We start from the raw sequence: 12,861 nt of genomic DNA, 5'->3' as shown, positions 1-12,861 counted from the left end.
CCATAGCACTGAAGTAGACTGCTTTTTAGCATTGTTTTTTCCTGGTGTTTGTGTTGTGTTGCCTTTTAAATGTGATTTATTCAATAATGATATCTGGCGATGTACAAAAATTATCCTTCTGAAGTTACTTCTTGTTCTGTCAATACAGATTTTAGACTGCACATATGTGTATATATATATCTCTATACATTACAGAGAGACACATTCCTTACTGCTACATTTGTGAGAGAGAGGACAGAGCACCCAAAAAGATCATGTTAGAATTTCCTGAGGGGAAGAGAGAATGTATCTCCTTCTGTGCAATCCTAAACACAGGGCTGAGGTTTCCAGGTTTTTCCAGCCATTTCTGGAGCCAAAGATCTCTCTTCTGCCTTTTCAAATGCAAAAAGAAAAAAAAAGGCGTCATAACAAGTCATGAAAGCAGAGAACAAAGAGAAATATTTTTACTCTTTTTTTTTTTTTCCAAGATTGCCAAACTTTAGGGAAATGCTTTTTAAAAAAATCAGCTGAAACTAAAACTTTTCCATCAAAGAAGTTAGAGTGACACATTTTTATCATCTTAGCATCAGTCTCCCCTCTGGGGTCAGTTCTTCTCCCATCTCCTTCTCTTGCAGCTCCCAAAAAGCAAGCAAGCTGTGTGGACCGACACCTTGCCTGGGGACAGCTCACCGTGGCATCCCCGTCACTGCCATCCGAAAGCTGCCTCGTCCCTGCGCTCCCCATGCCGGTGGCGGGTGGGCGGCGGGCACAGGAGGGCAGCAGAGCTCCGCGGAGCTCCCTGCCGCCCGGCACAGCCTCTCGGGGACCGCAGAGGCCAGGGAGAGGGCAGAAGGGGGGGGGGGGTTACTGCCTGACCCCTCTCTGTAACCTCTGTTCAGGTTTGCACACATTTGGAGAATAACACCCCTGTCTTTTGAGGTGATGGCACGGATGTGCAGAACTGGAGTCAGCTTTGAGATGGTGACCAAAAAAATGAAATGCTTTTCCAAAGCTGGGAAACTTGGATGCATAAGCCCACAATTGCCAGCTACAAATTTGCTTTGTATTAGCACAGGGTTTCATGCACATGTCCGATCCCACCTTCCAAACTGAGCCTTAGTCTTCCAAACCTATGTCTAACAAGTGCTGTGGTTTGTTCTGCTTTGTGGGCAGCAAGCAGGGAAAAAAAAACCCGCTGTGACTTGTTTCAGCCTCCTACTGCCATCCTTAGCAGCCTAAACAATTCGTGCAGATTCAGGGACCGCGTATCAAGTCGTGCTGCTACATCTGAAATGTGGAGGTGGTTAGAACATGGGCAGTAAAAGTGTGAATCCAGTCTGTGCTTTCAGGGATCTCCCCCAAGCTATAAGGATGCTAAGCACCTGGAGTCATGCAGACTTGGTTGCACAAGCTGTGGCACCTGGAGGTCCTTTCCTTGTGTCTGTTTTAATCTCTATAGTTGCAGGGAGTGCTCTACTGAATAGGATGATTGGTGTGTCTGCAGGGCTGTCACCATACAGACACAGACTGGTAGGGACAAAACTGCACATTAGACCATTACCTTAAAGTACCCACAACATATAAACTAGATGAGTAAAAGTTGTGGGGGTTTTTTTGTTGCTGAATAAATGACCAGAACTCCCTTATTGGCTAGTCTCAGCAGAATTACTTTAACTGGGAGTCACTCCTCTTTACCTCTTGGATCAGGGAGGTTTGGGGGTCACAGTCCTCTCCTTATGACTTGCTAGCAGGGCCTTTCCTTCTATATTATGTGTCCTTTAGCATTTTATTAGTCTTATGCTGTACTCCAGAGCAGAAGCTCTTAGTGTACAACTCTCATTTTGGGGGGGTGGGAAATCACAACTAGTTCTGAAAGGTGGATGCCATTCACAGCCTTGCCTTTGTCTTGGGTCATTACCACTAAGCTGGTGATAAGCTGCTATTAATTACAGATTGTCAGCACATGCAAATGGAACAAGAGCATACCAAAAGCATCAGCTCAATCCTGCTGAGGGATATGGCACTGAGAGCCTCAAGGGTTGGTGACAAACTGTTCTTGGAGGATCTGCCCCCTGAAGTCATTCAAATTTGCCTGAGAGCATTAGAGGGTTGCCTCTTGCTGGGGCTTGGTGTAAGTAGCTCTTCACAATCAGATTGCTTATTCCATTGAAGCTTTGGCAGTTGTGCTCTTTATCACCTGAAAGTTTGGTGATGCACGCAATGACTCTGGAGGTGTCAGTTTAGCTATTTATTATACCTTGTGGGTAGAATGCAGGTGTGGATTGCCTCCTTCTCCTCATCCCCCTCTGCTCGCCCGCAGCACTGGCTGGTGCAGCACACTTGGCCTCATGCAGTGTTCTGGCTGCGTTGGTGCCCCGGTCAAATTGGAGCTGAATCACTGCCAGGAACACATAGCTGGAGAACCAATCCAGCTGCTTGGCTAAGGCTCTAAGCTGTACAGAGCATACACTCCAAGCAGGGCAGTCTCTAGTAAACCTGCTAATGGAAAGTCTTTTTATTATTGTCTACATGGGAAAGTTTTACTTGTTCCAACACTGCAGTTCTGTAGGTGTTGGGAGAGCCTCTGAATAGATGCTGTCGTGTAAAAATGGGTTTTCTTCAGTTTGCCTCGAAACAATTCTCATCTGACCTTAAGTAAACCAAAATGAGATCGATGAACTGAGTAGCCCATAAGGAGTGCTTATCCCAATTAAATGAAAACCGTTCCAGAGTGATACCTGGCTTAACCAGATTGCTCCTTTTGCACAGACTCAACCTTGTTAGTTCTCAATGATTATTGGCAAATTTAGTGGCTGAGGCAGCAGTTGTATTTTCAGTGAGTGAATAACCCTCTTCCTGCTTGAGAGTTTCCTCTGGGTAAAAATGAGAGGGTACTGAAGCATTGCTCTGAGGGGAAAGAGGCTGAACAGTCCCTGCCTATGGTGTTGCTATTTCTTTTGGGCAAGGCATGGAATTTCCAGGGCTCTTGAAAGGGCAAAGGTAGGTGTAATAAAAATAATAACCCTTGAGGAGCAGCACCTACAGATTCCTGAGGAGCATGCTCTTCCCAAGAACACTATTCCAGGTGACAGCAGGAATCTCAGCCCCTTCCCTGGTGAGAGAATCTCACCATGTGAGATTGTCGAGGGTTAAGATTGCGGGGTGACAATAAAACCCTGGCAGATGTATTGTTAACCCCCTCTCCCCCCACCACTTCCCCCTTTTTGCCCCTCCCTCTCCCCCCTTCCACTCAGGAGAGGCGATTGGGAGGAAAAAAGAAGGACAGAGAGAAGAGAGTTGGGAAAAATTAAAGATGTTTTACTAATGCTACTAATAAGAATAGAGAAAATAATACAAAATATACAAAACCAATCTTGAAAGTCTCAGCAACTGCAGAGCCGGCACCCAAAGTCCTGGATTAGACTCCACAGCCAACCAGAGCTGGATTCAGTCTCTCACTAGGCCTCAGTTCGCAGGGACGACTAGCAAGGTCCTCTCCTAATGTCGGCCATAAGAACAAGAAGAAAAAGGGAAAAGAAGGCCCGAGATCCTCGTGATCTCCCATTTTATATGAAGTATTCACGTGAATGGAATGTTATACACAGTTGGTCAGTTGTTCCTCGTCGCCCCTCTCGCGAGATGTCCATCCATGCTTATCAATAAGTTTGCATTCCATTGCTAGGTTTTACCAAAACATATGTCTGGTTCTCCAGGAAAATGCAATTAATATGAAGGCTTTAGCTGACAGGCAAAATTCACTGAAAGAGAAACTTGTTTTTAACAAAACCAGGACAGAGATTCACACATATGTCAGAGAATCAGATTTGAGTTTGATCCTGGTTACACAGGAACTGCCAGCTCTGGACAGTCAGTTGAATGGAGCTGTTGTTGTGAAACGAAAACAAAAACGGGATCCAAGGATGTGTTAGGACAGTTCCCCCTCTACCAGAACAGGGTGGTGCCCTGACCACCCCATTCCTTCGTTCCAGTTGATTGTGCCCCTTCTCAGGGCATGCCATGTCCTGCTGTCCAGGGCTTCTTCGCTTGCTCCTTGCTGCGTGTTGCGTTTGTTAGATGAGATCTGTCTCTCATTAATTTTGCTTCTCACATCTCTCTCCCAGGTAGCCGAGAGACTGCTTTCACCTACGCCGTCAGTGCTGCCGGGGTGGTGAACGCCATCAGCCGGGCTTGCCGTGAAGGAGAGCTCTCCAGCTGTGGCTGCAGCCGGACCGCCCGGCCCAAGGACTTGCCCCGAGACTGGCTGTGGGGTGGCTGCGGGGACAATGTGGAGTATGGATATCGTTTTGCCAAGGAGTTTGTGGATGCCAAAGAGAGGGAGAAGAATTACGTGAGAGGTTCGGAGGAGCAGGCTCGCATGCTGATGAACTTGCAGAACAACGAGGCTGGTCGCAGGGTGAGACAGATACTGACCCTTTCCTTGTTCTCAGAGGCAGATTCAGAAGGTTGCTAGATACCAAATTACTTGGAGGTTTGATGAGGGGTGGTCCAATGATGCCCCACTAATAGTGTATGGTCACATATTCTGTATTTCTGTGAATATTACAGACACTATTGACAATATTATATTCCAGTTTTAATAGCAGGCTTCCATTGCCAGCTAAAGCCAGTGAATGTTTGGGTCTGTTGAGATACTGTATGACACAAGTATGCAGGCATGTAAGCCCTTTCCAAATAAACTAGGTGCTGTCGTGGTCCATTTTCAAGGTTTACATTTCAGAAACTAGCATCCCAGAGCTGCTGAAGTGATGGGCTGGTGGTGAAAAGAAGAACCTGATGGCATGTGGAGTTCTCTTCTGCTGCCATCATTCAGATTTTTGGGATTATAAGGCTGGAAGCAAATATCAAAGCAGGCTGCCTGGCTATCTCTGAAACTTATGCCTTGCTCAGTTACCTTGGTATTGGTCAAACTAAACAATTTGTAGCTAGGTGACAGAAATTTTCTGAGAAGATACATTTTTGATCTGGAGACCACTAGGGATGGAGAGTCCATCACTTCCCTTTGTAGTGTGCTACCATCATTCATCACCTTGTTGCAACACTGTACGTCTCTATCATTTGAATTTATCTGGCATCAGCTTCCAATCAGTTCTTTTTCAGACTTTTACAGTTAGATCCAAAAGCCTCTTAGTAATCAGAATTTCCTCTGCATAGAAGTATTTATCTACTGTAATCTATTCACCACTCTTTCTTGACAAACCAGATTGAGCACTGAAGACTCTCTCACTTTCAGATGTTCTCATCAGCCACCACATCATTTTCACATCACTTTAGGGTACCCTTTCCAGTTTTCCCATATCCTTTAAGAAACCTGATATCAGAACAACATATTGGGTTCTGGTATTGATCTCACTGATTCTATAAACGTAGGTGAAGTTGTCCCCTTTGCATTCAGTATAGGCACATTTGCTTTTTACACAATTCCTCTGTCTGTGATTAATAGGCTGGAAAGTGTATCATCATTCATATGCAGTACAACTGTGTAATCCTGCCTCTTTCCAAATGTAGAGCAGGAATGCTTACTTGAACATTTGTGCCTTTTCCACAGGGTGTGTAAAGTTTTTATCATTCTTCTCTAGTAGTGAGCTCTTCCAAGGTTAATTTTATTTCTAACGCATATTAAAAAACCTTATTAAGTGTACTTAGCCTTGCTCTTTTGCACATTATTAACAAATATTCAGTTTCCTTATCAGTTTTCTCTCCTTTCTTACTTCTAATTGTTACAGAATTATCTTTCCCTTTCCCGTGTATGTCTTTCTACTGTAATTTCAGCTTCATTTTGCCACCAAAGAAGATATGCTCCATTTTTTTTATCGTGAAATCAATGTGTTAGGTTGAAGCACTGCAAATATTCCGTGGCTCTTTTGCAAAATCAAATTTGAGTAAATTTGCAGCAGGTGGAAAACTGTGAACTTGAAAGCTGTGGAACTCAGTGGGTTTTGGGTTGGGCTTGGGTTTTTTTTTTTTTGGTTTGGAAGGACAGAGGGTCTGCATTTGCTTAGAAATGGGGAGGAGGGTGCATTCCTCCACTGAGTAGTAGACTGCAAGTGGCATTCTTCTCTGCATTATTTGCTTTGAACATCTTATATGTCTGGAGTCGTGAACCTGGATTACTACAAATAAATACCCTACCTAAAATAGGGAGTGAATATGTTATGAGGCTTTTTAACAGCCAGTCCTGAGACAGAATATGGCCAAAAGTTTGAGGTGCCAGTTGAACTGTAGTAATATCTGTATCAGAAGATCAAGTCAGAAGACTCTTGCTCCACAGCATGGGTAGCACTACCCTGTCTTGTTAATCTTGTTCTATGGGCAAGTGTCTCACTGAGCTGTGATTTCACACAATGGGATGGTTTTAGATGGAAGAAAACTTTGTCCTGCTGTAAGGACAGAACTAAAACCAGTTATGGCCTCCCTTTACTACAGTGCAGAAGTTTGTTTAAATTGTGCTTGGAATGTTATGGTGCCCCCGCTTCTTTGGACTCGTTGACAAGCTCTCAGGACAGTTTCTGTCTCCAGTTAACGCAGGACCCAGACAAAAGCTTTCCAGAGGGGCCAGCAAAAGACAATGTTATTTCAAGCTTCATTTTTGTAGACTCTGTAGAACAGATGGCCATAGAAAATAACCTTAGATTAAATGAACACAAGTAATTTTATATTAAATTAAATGGAAGTATAAACCAGCGTGTAATTAAGCTTGTGGATTTCAAATAACAAACTCTGATAAAGTAAGGGAGCTGGTAAGTAAACTCAGCCGGGGAACTCGATGTGGAGGAGGCCTGGAACTTTTTCAAGTCAAAGATGCTAAAGCCATTACAATTCTGCATGCCAAGCAAGAGGAAAAAGCTTGTAGGAAGAATATCCAGACCTCACTGAATGAATAACTACCACAGAGAAGCAAGCTGTTAGCAATAGGCTGAGAGCCTACTAAGAATGGCAAAAAATGAGCTGATAGCAAATAAATAATGAAAAGCTCTGTCTTAGAGGTCAAGAAGTGTAAAGATGAAGTGAGAACAGTAAAATATCACGCTGAGTCAGACCTTGCAAGCAAAGGGTAGTAAAATAAACAGCAAAAGTTTTTTGAACTTTGTAAATTGGAGGAGATTGGAAGAAGGGAGACTGCTAGTCAGTGTGGATGGGGCTGAGTCCAAAGATGGGGTACTTTTGGTCCCCAAAGTAAGCGAGTGCTTTAGCTGGGGCTTCAAGTTGGAATGGGGGGCATTGCTTGTGGGGAGGGGTACTGTATGTCTGCTGCACAACAGACGTCTTTCTCTATCCCTAACACTTCTGCCTAGGGAAGCAAGTGCTTGTAGTGTAGAATTTTAAATCCCTTGTGACTGTGCTTTTTGGGAGAAGCCAGGCAAGGGGCTCTAGGGCAGGCAAGGTCTATCACAGGAGGCAGTGGCCAGTGATGCTGGCACCTTGTGAGAGTGAGGAAGGCATGAGAAGACAGCTGTCATGTTCAGACAGGTTGAGGAAGAGGAGCAGCAAGTACCAAAGGTTGGGGCCAGTGGACCTGAGATGGGTGGGATGGTGCAGGGGCTGCTGATGGAGGGGAGTTTGGGATCAGGTAAAATGATTCAGATAGGAGTCAAATGGCAGCAAAGGGCTGGAAGGAGGATGAAGGGCTCTGGAGGAAATGAGAGTGGGGCTTCGGGGTGGATTGAGTGGATGAGGAGTCTGGGGATGCTGGGATCAGGAAAGCAGACGAATATGAAAGCATCTGGATGGAGATGAGACCTGGGGTGGCTGTGAGATGGCATTATGATGGGTTCCAGGTTTTCTGGTGAGGATGGTATTGGGCCAGTACAGGGGGCAGCCTTTCCTCTTGGCTCTTAGAAATGTATTGGCATGGGAGCAAAGGAAAAAGGCTGGGAATGTAAATTATCAGAACGAAGGTGGAAGCAAAACTCCGGTAGCATAAAGGTTTCAAGTCACAGGGAGTGCCCACTTTGTTTCCTGGCACTCTGAAAGAGCTGGCGCCTGGCAGCACAGGCAGTGTGACCTTGGCAGCGTTCACAGGAGGACCTGGGAGAAAGGACATCTCAGAGGAAGAGGCAGAATGGCAAGTAATGTGAGAAGAATTTCTCAAAGATCAATCACGCAATCATTTAGAACATCACTTAATTCCTAAAAAGCAAAATAGTCCTCATAGGTCTTGCTTATTGGAACTTCTGTGAGACATTTAATTGTAGCCGCTATGTGATGGACAAGAAACTGGCTTGAGGAAGGATGTCAGTAAGTTGTATGAAAGGAGGTATCTGGACCTTGACAGAGATTAATTAGGAGAGCTCTTCAAGGACTTGCCTCAAGATCAACACTTAATATTTTTGTTTCTCAGCCTCAACACAAGAATTATGAATGGGCTGATGAAATTTGCCAATGATGCAAAGGTGGCAGGTATTATGAATACAGAGGAGAATCCAAATTTTGTACAGCAGCTAATGATATCCAGTACAACTACATAAAACCATCGTTTGAGGTCTTGTATGAAAAACATTTTAGTCATTAGGAAATAAGTAGAAAAGAATTGGACACAGCAGTCAGCTGCAGATGATTGCAGATGTAATGTGGCTCAGAAGGTGGTAAATATCCCATAATGTACTAGGGAGAGTATTTTCATAAAACGTGAGGGAGTACTAATGCCATTGTATTAAGCTCTCTTGAGGCCCCTAAATATTGTATGTTCTCATATTCCCAAGCAAATTTACCTCAAACTAGAAAAGTCTTGTTATGGTTGACCCAAGGGATAGGAATCTTTTCTTAAGAAGAGGGGCTAGAATAGTTTGCCATGTTTAGCCTACCAAAGTGAAAGTTGAGAGGGGATATGACTGATGTCTGTGTTAGCGGGAGAAGTAATAGGGGAGGAAAAGTACTTATTAAGCAAAAGGCCAATTTGGCATAATAGCAAATGGGCATAAAGTGAATACACTGAGGCTGGAAATTAGAAAAAGATACTTTATCATTGAAATAGTGATCAGAATAATGGTGGCTGAAAACCTAATTGCTTTTAAAAGCGCACTCCGTACATGTAAGGAAAATATTATTTGAAGCAGTGCCCACAATAGGAAGAGATCATACTTAACAACCAAGGAGGTCCCATCTAGTCCTGCATTCCTAAATGTTAAGTTTTCCCTTCTGAGATTATGGTTTTGGAAGCAGGAAGGTGCACGTGTAACTCCATACTCCCAAAAGCTGTTTTTGAAAGGAGTACTGGAGACATGGCAGTGAGCTTTGCTGAGTGACCACCAGGTGCCATCCCACATACAGCCTTGCCCCACTTTCCAGCCAGCGTTTCAGTTGATGTCTCCTGATTTCTAGGCAGTCTTTTGGCGTGTCCCCTCACTTTCCTGTGGGTGAGAAAGTTCTCCTTGAACCCTGAGGAGCTCTGGTGGCAGGAGAGTAGATGGTCTCTCTGCTCTTTGTGGTTCTCAGAAGCAGCTGAGAGGGATGGGAGGGGGCCAGGGGTCTTTAATCTTTCAGTCAGTCCTGACCCCATCACCCCTTCACTCCACATAGGAGTCCTTGTGGTGGTGGCTCCTGGCTTTATTGCTCTTGTTTGTTTGTCTTTGGCTGTTATCTCAGTATGTTCTTTCCTTCCATCTGTTTTTTTCTTCCAGTTGGTCTCAATTACCCTCTCTTTATTTCCCCGTACCATTCCTTATCTGTCTCCCTGTCTGGCGGACTGTGGCGATCTGTCCTTCCATGCTGTTTATCCAGTCAGCATATGGCAGGCCTCCATCATCAGTCACTCGAGCCACTGCCAGAAGAGCCTGGAAGGGGGTCTTAGCTAATTGACCACATAGGAATTCTCCATTAATTCTCTTCCCATTCCTGTTCTTGCAAGAAAAGAATTGAAAGAGAACTTGTGCTTATGGGAAGGGGCTTTAAGCCTGTCCATTAGAGGCATTTTCAACCTGTTTAAGTGGCATGGCCATCGATCAGACCCTGCCCTCAGAACTGCATGTGGGGTCTGTTATTCTTTACCTTGACCCAAGCCAGGCCAGGAGGGAGTTCTCCAATTTCCTCTGCTTTCTCCCCACCTGGGCAGCAAAGGGAGAGAGTGGGAGAGCCATTTAATATCTGAAGCTGTGGTTACCTCCGTGGGACGTTGATAGTGGGAGCTGCATGGGGGGCTGAGTGGTGCCATGCTTACCTGTGATAACTGGTAGCATTTGCATTCACCAGCACAGCTACTGCCCACATGGGCCAGATGTTTTGAGCATCAGTTGCTTAAAGCCAAGCCAGAGTGAACTCAGTCCCATAACATTAACTGAGAGGGATCGAGTTGCAGTGTTTTTCTAAAGGAACAAAGCCCAGGATTAGGAAGAATCATAATACTTTATAAAAACACATGCAAGGGCAAGGGAGGCACGAGTGGCCTGGGATTTGACAGAGCCGTAACGAAAAAGTGCTAACACAAGCTTATAACAAGTAGGCTGGCAGTGCAGTGAGGATATAGTAAGTGTCTGGGGCTCGGGAAATTCAGCTGTAGCTCTGTCTGGTTATAGGACGGCAGGAATCCTTAAGTAACGGTGTGGTTGGTCCTTCACAGTTGTAGTTTGATCCAAGACGAGTGCTTAACTTCCAGTCTCTAGCTGTTACATTGCACCGTGAGGGATTGCCTCAGTAAATTGAGCTCCGAGGAGCAGAATTAAAGCTTCTCTGTTTTAAGGACTCACTCCATTGACTTTCTTGGGAGCTGGATCGGCCTCCATGTGATTTAGCCATTAAGCCAAATTGAATCTTTGCTAGCTGTCAAAAGCATTAGAGGTTAGTTAGACCAGGGGCAACCAGTTGTTGTAGGAGAGCTCTGACCTCTCGCTGCTGGTCCAGAACGTAGTTGTAGGCAGAAGGTTTTGCTTGCACTATGCTCAATTGCCTTAATCACTTACCTCTTGGCAAGTGAATGCAGAGAGCTGGGAAGCTTTCTTCTGTGTCGGCGACTGAAGCAGGAAAGAACTTCAGTGTTTGGCTGCTTTCTTCAGCAGAAAAACAGGCTAAAAGACATATCTCTGTCTCCTTCAGAACATCCTAGGTTTTCCTCAGGTTTCTTGATCTCCCCACCAAATACAGCTGGTGGTAATTTTGCATCTAATGCCAAATAGCTGCTTGGCACGTGGGATCTGGCAGAGGCGCTTCCCTGCGAACGTGTGTGGTGCAGGATGGTCCCGGGAGAGCAGATGTGAGCCTGATGGTGAGAGCATGAGGAGCCAGGGCTGGGGGAGGTAAGCTGCTGGAACACAGTGTAGCTCTGATTGTGTAGGGATGCTAGTTCTTCGCTTTGCAATCTCTTGTCAGTGCCTTTTGAATGCTGACAGGATCTCATGTAGCATGCAATTTTTTACCCATCTCTGCAATTAATGGAAAGAACAAATGCAGCCTGCATTTCAGGTTTTTTTTCCTAGGTTTTGAGCTTTGTTATTCCATAATATTTTTCAATATTTCTCCTCCCAGCTGGTGCAGGGAGGAGTACAGTAAAGACCGTTTTCCTTTACACCCCATGCTTGCTCTGCTGAGGGTTAACACCCACTGCACTGAATTTTTGAGACTATTTGCTAATTTTGATTTCCCAACCTGCAGCAGGTGATGCCTCATTTTCAGGGGTATGATACATGTACAACCCCTGCAGACTCCCCAAAACATAGCCGAAAGTAACTCAGAAACGACAGTGCCAAAAGCTTGCGTTTGCTGTTTAAAATGCAGGCCCTTCTGCGTGGCGACAGTCCTGTTAGCGCAGGGAAATGTCTGGACACAAGACGGCGCAGGTTTGCAGTTAGGACTTGCAGCTCAGCTCTGCCTTGCAAGCAGGGCGCCTGGTAACACCTCAAGCAGAAGTGAGCTCCTTGGCTCCAGCGTGGAGATGTTCATCTTTCCCCTCACCACTTGCCACCCCTGCTTGCTCCTCTCTGGAAAGACACATCTTCTGAACGCGACCCTGAACAAGCTCTTCTCAGCAGAGACAGAGGGAAAGGGTGTGGGTTCATGGATTTATTTCAAAAAGGATGCAGGTGTATCCCTACAGTGATAGCATCGGTTCCTGGTGTGGGTGGTAGGAAATGGGCAGGTTCCCAGGTATTGCCTTTTCCCGGCTGTTGCTCTGAAAGGGAAAACATGCAATACCATGGTGGTCTGTGAGACTGGGCAATTTTTCAGAGTCCATGTGGATGGGACTCTTCCCCTTCTTCTCTCCTGCTCTTGAGACTGCTGTCAAGTCAGAAATCTGCCAGGAGAAAAGAAGATGGGGTGTGGAAGTCATGTTTGGAGACAATGTGACCAGAAATAGAAATATTTAGGGAACAAGAAGGTGCAGTTGCAACAGGCAGAAGAGACTTTTATCTCTTCTGAAGGGCAAAACAACAGAAATTGGGGGATAATCAAAGCAGCTACGAAAAGTGATGAATTAATTGTAATTAAGCCAGCTGCTGGTGCAGCAGGAATAAATGCAGCCTTGCCTGATTGCACTCACAGAATCACAGAATGGTTAGGGTGAGAAAGGACCTCTAGAGATCATCCAGTCCAACCCACCTGCTAAAGCAGGTTCACCCAGAGCAGATCACACAGGAATGTGTCCAGGTGGGTTTTGAATGTCTCCAGAGAAAGAGACTCCACAACCTCTCTGGGGCAGCTTGTTTCAGTGCTCCAGCACCCTCAAAGTAAAGAAGTTTCTCCTATTCAGACGGAACCTCCTATGTTTCAGTCTGTGCTCGTTGCCCCTGATCCTATTGTTGGGCACTACTGAAAGGAGTCTGGTCCCATCCTCTTGAGATATTTATAATCATTGATAAGATCCCCTCTCAGCCTCCTCCAGGCTGAACAGACCCATCTCTCTCAGTCTCTCCTCATAAGAAGGATGCTCCAGAC

The 12,861-nt window shown here is 45.3% G+C and overlaps 1 protein-coding gene across 1 annotated transcript in view; it reads left to right on the top strand.

Moving 5' to 3' along the window:
- Positions 1–12,861, top strand: part of WNT5B (Wnt family member 5B) — a gene marked incomplete at its 3' end in the record, with an annotated part of 74,838 nt that overhangs the window by 61,492 nt on the left and 485 nt on the right. The window contains exon 4 of the mRNA XM_080363752.1: positions 4,101–4,393. Within this exon, the coding sequence (XP_080219878.1) occupies positions 4,101–4,393 (293 nt within the window). The remainder of the gene's footprint in view (positions 1–4,100; positions 4,394–12,861) is intronic.

This window comes from Nesoenas mayeri, assembly GCF_963082525.1.
Source record: "Nesoenas mayeri genome assembly, chromosome: 1".
NCBI classification, from domain to species: Eukaryota; Metazoa; Chordata; class Aves; order Columbiformes; family Columbidae; genus Nesoenas; species Nesoenas mayeri.
Note: the sequence above shows the minus strand (reverse complement) of the source record. Positions and strands in the feature narration are given on the sequence as shown.